Raw genomic sequence first — 15616 nt, 5'->3', positions numbered from 1 at the left:
AGATGCACAATACGTCATGTTGATATGGAGGGGGCCAGTGTAGATGCCAACACGTCATGATGATGTGGAGGGGGCCAGTGTAGATGCCAACACGTCATGATGATGTGAAGGGGGCCAGTGTAGATGCCAACACGTCATGTTGATGTGGAGGGCCAGTGTAGATGCCAACACATCATGATGATGTGGAGGGGGCCAGTGTAGATGCCAACACGTCATGTGATGTGGAGGGGCCAGTGTAGATGCACACATCATGATGATTGAGGAGCCAGTGTAGATGCCAACACATCATGATGATGTGGAGGGGGGCAGTGTAGATGCCAACACGTCATGTTGATGTGGAGGGGGCAGTGTAGATGCCAACACATCATGATGATGTGGAGTGGCCAGTGTAGATGCCAAACACATCATGAGTGATGGAGTGGATCAGTGTAGATGCCAACAACGTCATGTTGATGTTGAAGGGGGCGCAGTGTAGTTGCCAAACTAGTCATGTTGATGTGGAGGGGGCATGTGTAGATGCCAACACATCATGATGATGTGGAGTGGGCCAGTGTAGATGCCAACACATCATTGAGATGTGGAGTGGATCAGTGTAGCTGTCAAACACGTTCATGTTGATGTGGAGTGGCAGGTTAGATGTCAACACGTCATGTTGATTTGGAGGGGCCAGTGTAGATGTCAACCACCGTTATGTTGATGTGGAGTGTATCAGTGTAGATTGCCAACACATCATGTTGATTGTGGAGTGGGCCAGTGTAGATGCCAACACATCATGTTGATGTGGAGGGGCCAGTGTAGATGTCAACCCATATGTTGATGGGAGGGGCCAGTGTAGATGTCAACACATCATGATGATGTGGAGGGGCCAGTGTAGATGCCAACACATCATGATGATGTGGAGTGGGCCAGTGTAGATCCAACACATCATGATGATTGGAGTGAGCCAGTGTAGATCATAAGGTGAATGCACAATTTGTAAGTCGCTCTGGATAAGAGCGTCTGCTAAATGACTTAAATGTAAATGTAAATGTAGATGCCAACACATCATGATGATGTGGAGGGAGCCAGTGTAGATGTCAACACGTCATGTTGATGTGGAGTGGACCAGTGTAAATGTCAACACGTCATGTTGATGTGGAGGGGCCAGTGTAGATGTCAACACATCATGATGATGTGGAGGGGCCAGTGTAGATGTCAAACACATCATGAATGATGGTGGAGGGCCAGTGTAAGATGCCAACACATCATGATGATGTGGAGGGGCCAGTGTAGATGCCAACACATCATGATGATGTGGAAGTGGCCAGTGTAGATGCCAACACGTCATGTTGATGTGGAGGGGGCAGTGTAGATGCCAACACTCATGATGATGTGGAGTGGATCAGTGTAGATGCCAACACGTCATGTTATGTGGAGGGGGCCAGTGTAGATGTCAACACATCATGTTGCTGTGGAGGGGCCAGTGTAGATGCACACATCATGATGATGTGGAGGGGGCCAGTGTAGATTGTCAACACATCATGTTGATGTGGAGGGGCCAGTGTAGATGCCAACACGTCATGATGATGTGAAGGGGGCCAGTTGTAGATGCCAACACGTCATGATGATGTGGAGTGGCCAGTGTAAATGCCAACAGCAATCATGTTGATGTGGAGTGGCCAGTGTAGATGCCAAATACATCATGATGATGGTGAAGGGGGCGCATGTAGATTCCAAATACGTCATGTTGATTGGAGGGGCCAGTGTAGTCCAACACGTCATGATGATCGTGGAGGGGCCAGTGTAGATGCCAACACGTCATGATGTATGTGAAGGGGGCCAGTGTAGATGCCAACACGTCATGTTGATGTGAGAGGGGGCCAGTGTAGATGCCAAACACATCATGATGATGTGGAGGGGGCCAGTTGTAGATGCCAACCACTCATGTTGATGTGGAGTGGCCAGTGTAATGCCAACACGTCATGCTTGAATGTGGAGGGGGCCAGTGTAGATGCCAACACATCATGATGATGTGGAGGGGGCCAGTGTAGATGCCAACACGTCATGTTGATGTGGAGGGGGCCAGTGTAGATCCAACACATCATTGATGATTTGAGGGACCAGTGTAGATGCCAACACATCAATGATGATGTGGAGGGGGCCAGTGTAGATTGCAACACGTCATGTTGATGTGGAGGGGGCAGTTGTAGATGCCAACACATCATGATGATGTGGAGTGGGCCAGTGTAGATGCCAACACATCATGTTGATGTGGAGGGACAGTGTAGATGCCAACACGTCATGTTGATGTGGAGGGGGCAGTGTAGATGCCAAACACATCAATGATGATGTGGAGTGGGCCAGTGTAGATTGCCAACACATCATGATGATGTGGAGTGGATCAGTGTAGATGTCAACACGTCATGTTGATGTGGAGGGGCCAGTGTAGATGTCAACACGTCATGTTGATTTGGAGGGGCCAGTGTAGATGTCAACACGGTTTATGTTTGAATGTGGTGGGATCAGTGTAGATGCCACACATCATGTTGATGTGGAGTGGGCCAGTGTAGATGCCAACACATCATGTTGATGTGGAGGGGGCCAGTGTAGATGTCAACACATCATGTTGAATGTGGAGGGGGCCAGTGTAGATGTCAACCATCATGATGATGTGGAGGGGGCCAGTGTAGATGCAACACATCATGATGATGTGGAGTGGGCCAGTGTAGATGCCAAACATCATGATGATGTGGAGTGAGCCAGTGTTAGATCATAAGGTGAATGCACCAATTTGTAAGTCGCTCTGGATAAGAGCGTCTGCTAAATGACTTAAATGTAAATGTAAATGTAGATGCCAACACATCATGATGATGTGGAGGGAGCCAGTGTAGGATGTCCAAACACGTCATGTTGATGTGGAGTGGACCAGTGTAAATGTCAACACGTTCATGTTGATGTGGAGGGGCCAGTGTAGATGTCAACACATCATGATGATGTGGAGTGGGCCAGTGTAAGATGCCAACACGTCATGTTGATGTGGAGGGGGCCAGTGTAGATGCCAACACATCATGATGATGTGGAGGGCCAGTGTAGATTCAACACGATCATGATGATGTGGAGTGGACAGTGTAGATGCCAACACGTCATTGTTGATGTGGAGGGGGCAGTGTAGATGCCAACACGATCATGTTGATGTGGAGGGGGCAGTGTAGATGCCAACACATCATGTTGATGTGGAGGGAGCCAGTGTAGATGCCAACACATCATGATGATGTGGAGGGGGCCAGTGTAAGATGCCAACACATCATGATGATGTGGAGGGCCAGTGTAGATGCCAACACATCATTGTTGATGTAGAGTGGACCAGTGTAAATGTCAACACGTCATGTGTGATTGTGGAGGTGGGGCCAGTGGGTAGATGTCAACACGTCATGTTGATGTGGAGGGGCCAGTGTAGATGTCACCACATCATTGTGATGTGAAGGTGGGCCAGTGTGGATGCTTCTCCAGCTCATTTACATCCCTATTCTAATCCATTTCCATGGTCGATGCCCTTCCTCTTCAGTTCATTTACATCCCTATTCTAATCCATTTCCATGGTCGATGACCTTCCTCTCCAGCTCATTTACATCCCTATCCTAATTCATTTCTATTCCATTGAAAATAATATTTTTTCTAAAATCATTACAAAAAGTTTCCCTCAGTCATCATAATATGCCATTGTTCCGCTTCAGTTGATGAGAATGAGCGAATGGAGAGAACGTGTTGATGACTGTGGTGAGTGTTAGCTAAATGTTCTACCCCGTGTTGCTGCCTAGCCTCTCTCCTGGAGGTAGAACCTGGCTCTGACCAATGGGAGACCAGAGAGACCGCTCATAGAACACTCAGTGGAACATAACAGACCAAAATCATATTTCCCTCTGCCAGTAGTAATGATTGAGCTATTGTTCTTACTACTTTTATGCACATGACACATGCCATTWTCATTACAGGAGACACTCTCTGTGTATTAATACTTCAGTGGGACTCATATTCTTTTTGGACTCAACAATGGGCCAGAATCCATATCATTAACTTTTTCAGCCTATAAAAATATGTGAATAAAAATGGTTTGGTGACCCACATTTCATTGGATGATCAGCTTTCTTTGTTTAAAATGAATCTGATTGGATGGTTTGTTCTATTACCCAATCTCTGAGAGATACAGTAGACATAATCCTGGTTTTTGATTGGCTGCCCGCTCTTCCTGCTCCCACCACTTACAGTGCTCATTATTTTGATCTGTCTTTCGTTTTCTTTCCATCTGCAATGTTGCTGTAGCATGTTGCTGTAGCATGGTGCTGTAGTATGGTGCWGTAGTATGGTGCTCTAATATGGTTCTGTACTATGTGAGCATGGTGCTGTAGCATGGTGCGGTAGCATGGTGCTGTAGAATATTGCTGTAGCATATTGCTGTAGCATGGTGCTGTACCATGGTAGCATGGTACTGTAGAATTGTGCTGTAGCATGGTGCTGTAGAATGGCACTGCAGATGCTGTACATTGTGCTCCACTCTACATTGTGCTGTAGAATGGTGCTGTAGKATGGTGCTGTAGAATGGTGGCATGGTGCTGTAGTATGGTGCTGTAGATTGGTCATGTAGAATGGTCATGTAGAATGGTGATGTAGCATGGTGCTGTAGAATGGTGCTGTAGAATGGCACTGTACCATGGTGGCATGGTGCGGTAGAATGGTGATGTAGCATGATGCTGTATAATGGTGCTGTAGCATGGTGCTATGGTGCTGTAGCATGATGCTGTAGAATGGTGCTGTAGCATGGTGGCATTGTGCTGTAGGATGGTTGTGTAGCATGGTGCTACAGGATGATGCTGTAGAATGTTCCTGTTGAATAGTCGAATGGTGCTGTAGCCTGGTGCTGTAACATGGTAGTATGGTGCTGTAGCATGGTAGCATGGTGTTTTAACATGGTGCTGTAACACGGTAGCATGTGGCTGTAGCATGTTGCTGTAGCATGGTCGAATGGTGCTGTAGACCTGGGCTGTAGCATGGTGCTGTAGAATGGTAGCATGTTGCTGTAGCATGGTGCTGTAAAATGGTAGCATGGTGCTGGAGAATGGTGCTGTAGAATGGTAGCATGGTGCTGTAGCATGGTAGCATGGTGCTGTAGAATGGTGCTGTAGAATGGTAGAATGGTGCTGTAGCATGGTAGCATGGTGCTGTAGAATGGTGCTGTAGAATGGTAGAATGGTGCTGTAGCATGGTAGCATGGTGCTGTAGAATGGTGGTGCAGAATGGGGCTGTAGAATGGTAGCATGGTGCTGTAGAATGGTGATGTAGAATGGTAGCATGGTGCTGTAGCATGGTAGAATGGTGATGTAGAATGGTAGCATGTTGCTGTAGCATGGTGCTGTGACATGGTAGTATGGTGCTGTAGCATGATGCTATAGCATGGTGCTGTAACATGGTAGTATGGTGCTGTAGAATGGTGCTGTACAATGGTGCTGTAGCATGGCACTGTAGGATGGTGCTGTAMAATGGTGCTGTAGAATGGTAGCATGGTGCTGTAGCATGGTAGCACGGTGCTGTAGAATGGTGCTGTGACATGGTAGCATGGTGCTGTAACATGGTAGTATGGTGCTATAGTATGGTGCTGTAGAATGGCACTGTAGGATGGTAGCTGTAGATCCACATCAGTAGAGAAACTGGTTTAAACTCTAGGAAAAAACAATATCACACCACAGCTGCATGGTATTGACAGTGTACCATGGTCTGTTTTGGGGGAAAACATGTGGTCATGTGTGGTCACTCAGGAGGAGTGTGGGGCTTGGAGGTCTAGATTGGTGCAGCGGTTTAAGGCACTGCATCTCTAGTGCAAGAGGCATCACTATAGTACCTGGTTCGAATCCAGGCTGTATCACATCCGACCGTGTTCGGGAGTCCCATAGGGCGACGCACAATTGGCCCAGCGTCATCGGGGTTTGGCCAGGGTAGGCCGTCATTGTAAATAATAATTTGTTCTTAACTGACTTGCCTCGTTAAATAAAAATAAAATAAATAATAGAGGGGCCTAGGTCACCCTTCCCAAAACAAGCCCAGTGCCTCAATCACAGATGAGGCGGAAAGGGTGCCCCACCACCCCACCACACAGTTAATCCTCTGTCAATGTTGCGACTACAGTGATGAATGGGTTAATGGTGTAACGAGTGTTGGACACACTAATGGCTATAACCTGTTTGGGATCAGCACCAGCACAACTATCTGAAAGCCACGCCACTATTAAGGCACGTCTCCAGTCTTCTGATCTGACCCACTTGGTCATATCTCAATAACCCAGCATCAACAACCCAACCGTGGTCTTTTTAAAGTGAACAAATGCCTGCAAGCCAGCAGCTGGGTCATCCAAACATCCCAGACTTTTTTAGAGTGTGGAAGGGTGGCCAACTGGACATCWAAACAAAAGTAAAATATATCATGCCCATACTTAATTTTTTAAATCTTAATTGTTTGTCATTTCCTTCTCTCTCTCTTTTTTTTTTTACACCAAATACAAACAGAAAAACAATGACTACATCCCCTCTGCCAAGACCCACATGCTCACACTCACATCCTTATTGCTTGCATTATTGTTTGCCACATGGCCTTAAGTTGTACCAATTTGTTTTTCTCAGTCACCAATGCTATTTCAATATTTCAGTAATAAATCATTTGAGTTATCCATTGTGTTAATGATGGTCGGATTAATTGATTTCCAATCCTTTTCTGACTCAAATAAGATTCCCTCAAAGTTGCTCTGATGTCCAAAAGATTTCAAATAYAAATGTCATGATATGTAACTTTTATGTTGCTTGTATTTGAAACTATCTACTTTGGTGAGTCCAATATTACTTTTCAATTCTGRCATGGAAATAAATGTATACTGTACAAAAATATGAACGCAACATGCCACAATTTCAACCATTTTACTGAGTTACAGATCATATAAAGACATTAATTAATTAGGCCCTTAATCTATGGATGTCACATGACTTAGCAGGGACGCAGCCATTGGTGGACGTGGGAAGGCATAGGCCCAACCACTTAGAAGCCATGTCTACCCACTGGGTAGCCAGGCCCAGCCAATCAGAAGGAATTTTTCCCTACAAAGGGCTTTATTACAGACAGAAATACTCCTCAGTTTCATCAGCTGTCCGGGTGGCTGGTCTCAGACGATCCTGCAGGTGAAGAAGCCAGATGTGGAGTTCCTGGGCTGGCATGGTTACACGTGGTCTGCGGTTGTTAGGCAGGTTGGACTTACTGCCAAATTCTAAAAAAATACCTTGGACGTGGCTTATGGTAGAGAAATTAACATTAAATTCTCTGGCAACAGCTCTGGTGYACATTCCTGCAGTCAGCATGCCAATTGCACGCTCCCTCAAAACTTGAGACATCTGTGGCATTGTGTTGTGTAGCAAAACAAAAATTTTAGAGTGACCTTTTATTGTCCCCAGCACATGGTGCACCTGTGTAATGATCATGCTGTTTAATCAGCTTCTTGATATGCCACACCTGTCAGGTGGATGGATTATCTTGGCAAAGGAGAAATGCTCACCAATAGGGATGTAAATAAATTTGTGCACAAAATTTGAGAGAAATAAGCGTTTTGTGCACATGTAACATTTTTGGAATCTTTTATTTCAGCTCATGAAACATGAGACCAACACTTTACATGTTGCGTTTATATTTTTGTTCAGTATATTTCTATGCCTTTAGTGTTCCATGTGGYGCAATTTATRGGTGAATTCTGAAAAGCTATCCAAGTATTTTTCCATAAGGTTGTCTTTTTAGGGAGTGATATTAGTTATTGTGGAATACATTGCATTTTCTACCATATTGTTATAGTGTTCTTAACTACTGTAGGAAGTTGTTCATGTTCTTATCTTTACCCTTTGAAAATAGACACGTAAAAGATTCTGGGGATGAGCATGTGCATCTTCAGTATGTACCCATTGTTCGTCTTTAGTGCATTTAACTGTATGGGGTAGCGAGGTTAAAAGCCTTGGGTAGTGAGTTGATACAATTCCAAGTCTGGAAAGTTAAAACCACCCTCACATTTAGGAAGATGCCCCCCACTGCCACGCTGATCCTTAACACTGGGGCCCCACAGGGGTGTGTACTTAGTCCCCTCCTGTATTCCCTGGTCACCCACAACTGCGTGGCCAAACACGACTTCAACACCATCATTAYGTTTGCTGACGACACAACAGTGGTAGGACTGATCACCGACAACGATGKGACGGCCTATCCCTCAATGTGAGCAAGACAAAGTAGCTGATCGTGGACTACAGCAAAAGGCGGGCCGAACAGGCCCCCATTAACATCGACGGGGCTGTAGTGGAGCGGGTCGAGAGTTTCAAGTTACTTGGTGTCCACATCACCAACGAACTATCATGTTCCAAACATACCAAGACAGTCGTGAAGAGGGCACGACAAAACCTTTTCCCCCTCAGGAGACTGAAAAGATTTGACATGGGTCCCCAGATCCTCAAAAGGTTCTACAGCTGCACCATCGAGAGCATCCTGACCGGTTGCATCACCGCCTGGTATGGCAAGTGCTCAGCATCTGACCGTAAGGCGCTACAGAGGGTAGTGCGAACGGCCCAGTACATCACTGGGGCCAAGCTTCCTGCAATCCAAGACCTATATAATAGGCGGTGTCAGAGGAAAGCCCATAAAATTGTCAGAGACTCCAGTCACCCAGGTCATAGACTGTTTTCTCTGCTACCGCGCGGCAAGTGTTACCGGAGCGCCAAGTCCAGGACCCAAAGGCTCCTCAACAGCTTCTACCCCCAYGCCATTAGACTGCTGAACAATTCATAAAAATCGCCACCGGAGAATTTACATTGCCCCCCCTCTTGTACACTGCTGCTACTCACTGTTTGTTTGTTACCTGTGCATAGCCACTTCACCCCCACCTACATGTACAGATTACCTCAACTAGCTTGTACCCCTGCACACTGACTCTYTACCGGTGCCCCCTGTATATAGCCTCGTTATTCTTATTGTGTTACTTTTTATTATTACTTTTTATTTTAGCCTACTTGGTAAATATTTTCTTCTTCTTGAACTGCACTGTTGGTTAAGAGCTTGTAAGTAAGCATTTCACGGTAAGTCTACACTTGTTGTATTCGGTGCATGTYGCAAATAAAGTTTGATTTGATTTTATGACCGAGTATACTTTTTTAAAGAATGTCTTTGATGGGGTAATTGGTATTACCGAAAATAAATACAAAAACTTTGGGAGCCATTCCATTCTAAAGAGGCGACCATGTCAGCATGCATTGTGCCCGGTCCGCCACAGGAGTCGCTAGAGCGCGATGGGACAAGAACATCACTGCCGGATAAACCCTCCCCTAACCTGGACGAAACTGTACCAGTTGTGCGCCTCCTCTGTGTAGGCTGTAACGTAAGAACATTTTGAAAAGGTCAAGGGGTCCGAATACTTTCCGAATGCACTGTACATCCTTGTTCTTAGAAAGTGKCTAGTAGATCATTCCAGGAAAAAGCTTGATCTAATATTTGATTCAGAGGAGGCTGGTGGGTGGAGCTATAGGAGGCTCATTGTAATGGCTGGAGTGGAATAAATTGAATAGTACCAAACAGATCTAACATATGGAAACCACATGTTTGACTTTGTTCTGTTCCATTCCAGCCATTACAATGAGCCTGTCCTCCTATAGCTCCCCCCTTCAGCTTCCTCTGATTTGATTACAGGGTACTACTTGATGTAAACCTGATTGCATTCATGCTTAGTAGGGCACCTGTGTGTACACACAGTGTGCTTTCATGTTTTGCTATAACAGAAATGTCATTGCCTCTTGCTAATCTAATGGGGACTACTAATGGGCATTAGACAACACACTGTTTTGTGGAAAAGCAACTGAGTGGCCTGATTTGTGGGCTATGCTGTATCATGTGTCTATTATTCAGCCCACTGTAATCACTGGGGTATACCTAGCTCACATTATATATGAACAAAGCATGGATTCATGCGTCTGTTATTCAGCCCTCTGTAATCACTGGGATATACAGTGCATTCGGGAAGTATTCTGACCTCTTGGTTTTTTCCACATTTTGTGGAAATAGCTGTGCATTGACGCTCCCCATCCAACTTGACAGAGCTTGAGAGGATCTTCAGAGAAGAATGAGAGAAACTCCCCAAATACTGGTGTGCCAAGCGTGTATACCCAAGAAGACTCAAGGCTGTAATCGCTGCCAAAGGTGCTTCAAAAAAGTACTGAGTAAAGGGTCTGAATACTTATGTAAATGTGATATTTCAGTTTTTCCTATTTAATACATTTGCAAAAAATTCTAAAAAACAATTTTTGCTTTTTTATTATGAGGTATTGTGTGTAGATTGATGAGGGAAAACAATTATTTAATCAATTTTAGAATAAGGCTGTTATGTAACAAAATGTTGAAAAAGTCAAGTAGTTTGAACACTTTCCAAATGCACTGTACCTCGCTCACATTATATATGAACAGAGCATGGATTCATTATACCAGACAAAACAACATGGACTCACTACTTAGGGAAGTAATGGCTCAGTGTTGTTGGCAAACACAGTTACCTGGGCAGTGTCATGCAGGAGACTGAGGCTACATCACAAATGGCACCCTATTCCCTACATGGTGCAGTACTTTTAGAGCCTATGGGGCTGTGGTCAATAGTAGTGCCCTGTATAGGGAATAGGGTACCATTTGGGACAGGCCCACTGTTACCTGGCCAGTACCATGCAGGAGACTCCTTAAATTCCAGTTTAAGAACTCTGTGTTCCTCTCAGGCCCTTAACGACTGGTGTAAGATGTAACCGTGAAGGAACATCACAGCCTGTTAAGTTTTCTGCTCCAGTACACTAAACACAGAATATTATTATTTATGTACCAAAACACTTGGGTTGAAAAAACAGCTAAACCTGTGTTTCTTACCTGCAGTAGCTCCAGAGGTGTAAGAAACCTCACATAACACATAACATGTTTATTCAATTCTGACACAGTAGCCTCATGAAATTTGGTCTCTCAAGCCAGTGGAAATAGGTTACTAACAATAAGTGGCACACATATACAGTGTTTTGAAGAATGGTCAAATAAAAATGTTTTGCTAACATTTTCCTCCTGTGTTTGCCAAGTATGGGCTCATTTCAGATTTCATAAGTTTGTGTGGCGTACTGTGTAGGGAAGGATATGGCTGGAGACAAAGCTGTGGTCATTATTGTTTATTTTATTTCACTTTTATTTAACCAGGTAGGCTAGTTGAGAACAAGTTCTCATTTGCAACTGCGACCTGGCCAAGATAAAGCAAAGATCATCACAGCTAGCTAGCTGCCACCGAGTGGCCCAGCCCCGAAGCTAGCTATGAGCCAGGCCCACCTCCCGGCCTCCTCAGTGATCACTCGGCTACACAGCTGATGCCTCCTGGACTCTTCCCCAACACAGCTAGAATCCACTGCTCCACCGGATTCTTGCCGTAAGCTCTGAACCTTTGCATCGGATCATCGCTGCTAGCTAGCTGCTACTGAGTGGCTATAGTGGCTAACGCCTCTGTTCTGAATCTAGCACCAGTTAGCCGCGAGCCAGGTGCTCGCGGCTAGCAAACAAAATCTCCCGGCTAGCAAACAAAATTACTACAACTACAATACCTCTTTCGCCAACTGTCCTGGACCCTTTGTCAACAAGGAGCCCCGCCGTTCCATCACGACTGGTCTGCCGACGTAACTCCATCCGCTGTGCCCTCAACCGGCCTTTGCCGGACGTCGGAGCAGGCGCTTCTACTAGCCACGGCCTGCTAACTTTAAACGCTGTGTCTCCTGCTTGCTAGGTAGTAACGACTACCCAGCAGCTGCCCTGTTTCATCTATTGKTGTTCACTGGACCATATGATCACTTAGCTACATAGCTATGCCTACTGGACTGTTCATTAATCACGGTACTCCATTTTGTATATGTTTAGTTTATCTGTCGGTCCCAGCCTCGAACTCAGGCCCTGTGTGTAGTTAACTGACCCTCTCTGCCCATTCATCGCCATTTTACCTGTTGTTGTTGTCTTAGCTGATTAGCTGTTGTCTTACCCGTTGTTGTCTTAGCTAGCTCTCCCAATCAACACCTGTGATTGCTTTATGCCTCGCTTTATGTCTCTCTCAAATGTCAATATGTGTTGTATATTGTTGTTTAGAATAGTTATCATTGTTTTAGTTTACTGCGGAGCCCCTAGTCCCACTCAACATGCCTCAGATACCTCCTTTGTCCCACCTCCCACACATGTGGTGACCTCACCCAGCATAACTAGTGCGTCCAGAGATGCAACCTCTCTTATCGTCACAAAATGCCTGGGTTTACCTCCGCTGTACCTGCACCCCACCATACCCATGTCTGTACATTATGCCCTGAATCTATTCTACCACAACCAGAAATCTGCTCCTTTTATTCTCTGTCCCCAACACACTAGACGACCAGTTTTGATAGCCTTTAGCCGTACCCTCATCCTACTCCTCCTCTCTTCCTCGGGTGATGTGGAGGCTAACCCAGGCCCTGCGTGTCCCCAGGCACTCTCATTTGTTGACTTCTGTAACCGAAAAAGCCTTGGTTTCATGCATGTTAACATCAAAAGCCTCCTCCCTAAGTCTGTTTTACTCCCTGCTTTAGCACACTCCGCCAACCCTGATGTCCTCGCTGTGTCTGAATCCTGGCTTAGGAAGGRCACCAAAGATTCTGAGATTTCCATCCCCAACTACAACATTTTCCATCAAAATAGAACTGCCAAACGGGGAGGAGTTGCAATCTACTGCAGAGATAGCTTGCAAAGTTCTGTCATATTTTCCAGGTCTATGCCCAAACAGTTCGAGCTTCTAATTTAAAAAATGAATCTCTCCAGAAATAAGTCTCTCACTGTTGCCGCCTGTTATAGACCCCCCCCAGCTCCCAGCTGTTCCCTGGATACCATATGTGAATTGATTGCCCCCCATATATCTTCAGAGTTTGTTCTGTTAGGTGACCTAAACTGGGATATGCTTAACACCCCGGCAGTCCTACAATCTAAGATAGATGCCCTCAATCTCACACAAATTATCAAGGAACCCACCAGGTACAACCCTAAATCCGTAAACATGGGCACCCTCATAGATATTATCCTGACCAACTTGCCCTCCAAATACACCTCTGCTGTTTTCAATCAGGATCTCAGCGATCATTGCCTCATTGCCTGCATCCGCTATGGGTCCGCGGTCAAATGACCACTCCTCATCACTGTCAAACGCTCCCTAAAACACTTTTGCGAGCAGGCCTTTCTAATCAAACGGGCCCGGGAAGGATATTGACCTCATCCCGTCAGTCAAGGATGCCTGGTCGTTCTTTAAAAGTAATTTCCTCACCTTAAATAAGCATGCCCCTTTAAAAAAATGTAGAACTAAGAACAGATATAGCCCTTGGTTCACTCCAGACCTGACTGCCCTCGACCAGCACAAAAACATCCTGTGGCGGACTGCAATAGCATCGAATTGTCCCCGCGATATGCAACTTTTCAGGGAAGTCAGGAACAATACAAACAGTCAGTCAGGAAAGCAAAGGCTAGCTTTTTCAAACAGAAATTTGCATCCTGTAGCTCTAACTCCAAAAAGTTTTGGGACATTGTAAAGTCCATGGAGAACAAGAGCACCTCCTCCCAGCTACCCACTGCACTGAGGCTAGGTAAACACTGTCACCACCGATAAATCCACAATAATCGAGAATTTCAATAAGCAATTCTCTACGGCTGGCCATGCTTTCCTCCTGGCTACCCCAACCCCGGCCAACAGCTCCGCACCCCCTGCAGCTACTTGCCCAAGCCTCCCCAGCTTCTCCTTCACCCAAATCCAGATAGAAGATGTTCTGAAAGAGCTGCAAAACCTGGACCCGTACATATCAGCTGGGCTAGACAATCTGGACACTCTCTTTCTAAAATTATCAGCCGCCATTGTTGCAACCCCTATTACCAGTCCGTTCAAACTCTCTTTCGTATCGTCCGAGATCCATAAAGATTGGAAAGCTGCCGCGGTCATCCCCCTCTTCAAAGGGGAGACACTGTAGACCCAAAGTGTTATAGACCTATATCCATCCTGCCCTGCCRTTCTAAAGTCTTCGAAAGCCAAGTTAATAAACAGATTTCGAATCCCACCGTAACTTCTCCGCTGTGCAATCTGGTTTCCGAGCTGGTCATGGGTGCACCTCAGCCACGCTCAAGGTACTAAACGATATCATAACCGCCATCGATAAAAGATTGTACTGTGCAGCCGTCTTCATCGACCTGGCCAAGGCTTTCGACTCTGTCCATCACCGTATTCTTATCGGCAGACTCAACAGCCTTGGTTTCTCAAATTACTGCCTCACCTGGTTCACCAACTACTTCTCAGACAGAGTTCAGTGTGTCAAATTTGAGGGCCTGTTGTTCGGACCTCTGGCAGTCTCTTTGGGGGTACCACAGGGTTCAATTCTCGGGCCGACTCTTTTCTCTGTATATATCATCGATGTCGCTCTTGCTACGGGTGATTCCCTGATCCACCTCTACGCAGACGACACCATTCTGTATACATCTGGCTCTTCTTTGGGCAATGTGTTAACTAACCTCCAGACGAGCTTCAATACCATACCAACACTCCTTCCGTTGCCTCTAACTGCTCTTAAACGCTAGTAAAACTAAATGCATGCTCTTCAATCGTTCACTGCCCGCACATACCCGCCCGACTAGCATCACTACTCTGGACGGTTCTGACTTATAATATGTGGACAACTACAAATACCTAGGTGTCTGGCTAGACWGTAAACTCTCCTTCCAGACTCATATTAAACATCTCCAATCCAAAATGAAATCTAGAATCGGCTTTCTATTTCACAACAAAGCCTCCTTCACTCATTCCGTCAAACATACCCTCGTAAAACTGACTATCGTACCGATCCTCGACTTCGAAGACAGACTCTCTCCAATACAATCCAACATTGCAGAGTTATGTGCATCCTTTCAAGCACACCCTTCTCATTAAAATAGCCTCCAACACTCTACACTGCAAACTGGATGCAGTCTATCACAGTGCCATCCATTTTGTCACCAAAGCACCATATACCACCCACCACTGCGACCTGAGACAACAACGGGTAAATGTCGTTGAATGGGCAGAGCTGGTCAGTTAGGTACATGCAGGACCTGAGTTCGAGGCTGGACACTTGATACCTGTACATGATTTTCACATCTCTGAGAATCCTGACTTGTTCCAGGATGGACATGACTAACTCCTGTACAATAAATCATGCTTACTATTTTTTGGAAGRGTGCGTTACATGAGACAAACATCTTATCAACTCTTGCCCCACAAATGAAGATTGGGAAGAGTTGCTGACATTGTTTTGAGAAATGAATAACTTTAAAAGATGATACAATGTTTTATCACACAATTATTTCAGTTCCAAGGCCAGTCAGTCACACATGCAGTTCTTCCTTTCACGCACGCCTACTATCTAGCAAAACCTCCAACCAGGCCAAACTTCCAGGTCAACGGCAGCCTAAATATTTCTGCAAAGGTTGCGTCCCAAATGGCAGCCTTTTCCCTATTTAGTGCACTACCGTTGACACTATA

The 15616-nt window shown here is 45.6% G+C and overlaps 1 protein-coding gene across 1 annotated transcript in view; it reads left to right on the top strand.

The window, feature by feature from the left end:
- The first annotated feature begins 8077 nt into the window (after window positions 1-8077).
- The window catches only part of LOC139029213 (serine/threonine-protein kinase WNK4-like), a 25293-nt gene continuing 17754 nt past the window's right edge, over window positions 8078-15616 (top strand). The window contains exons 1-2 of the mRNA XM_070448723.1: window positions 8078-8268; window positions 10800-10815. Coding sequence (XP_070304824.1) covers window positions 8078-8268; window positions 10800-10815 — 207 coding nt within the window. The remainder of the gene's footprint in view (window positions 8269-10799; window positions 10816-15616) is intronic.

Source organism: Salvelinus sp. IW2-2015, linkage group LG18 (genome assembly GCF_002910315.2).
Source record: "Salvelinus sp. IW2-2015 linkage group LG18, ASM291031v2, whole genome shotgun sequence".
NCBI classification, from domain to species: domain Eukaryota; kingdom Metazoa; phylum Chordata; class Actinopteri; order Salmoniformes; family Salmonidae; genus Salvelinus; species Salvelinus sp. IW2-2015.
This window is presented reverse-complemented; position numbering and strand designations above follow the sequence as displayed.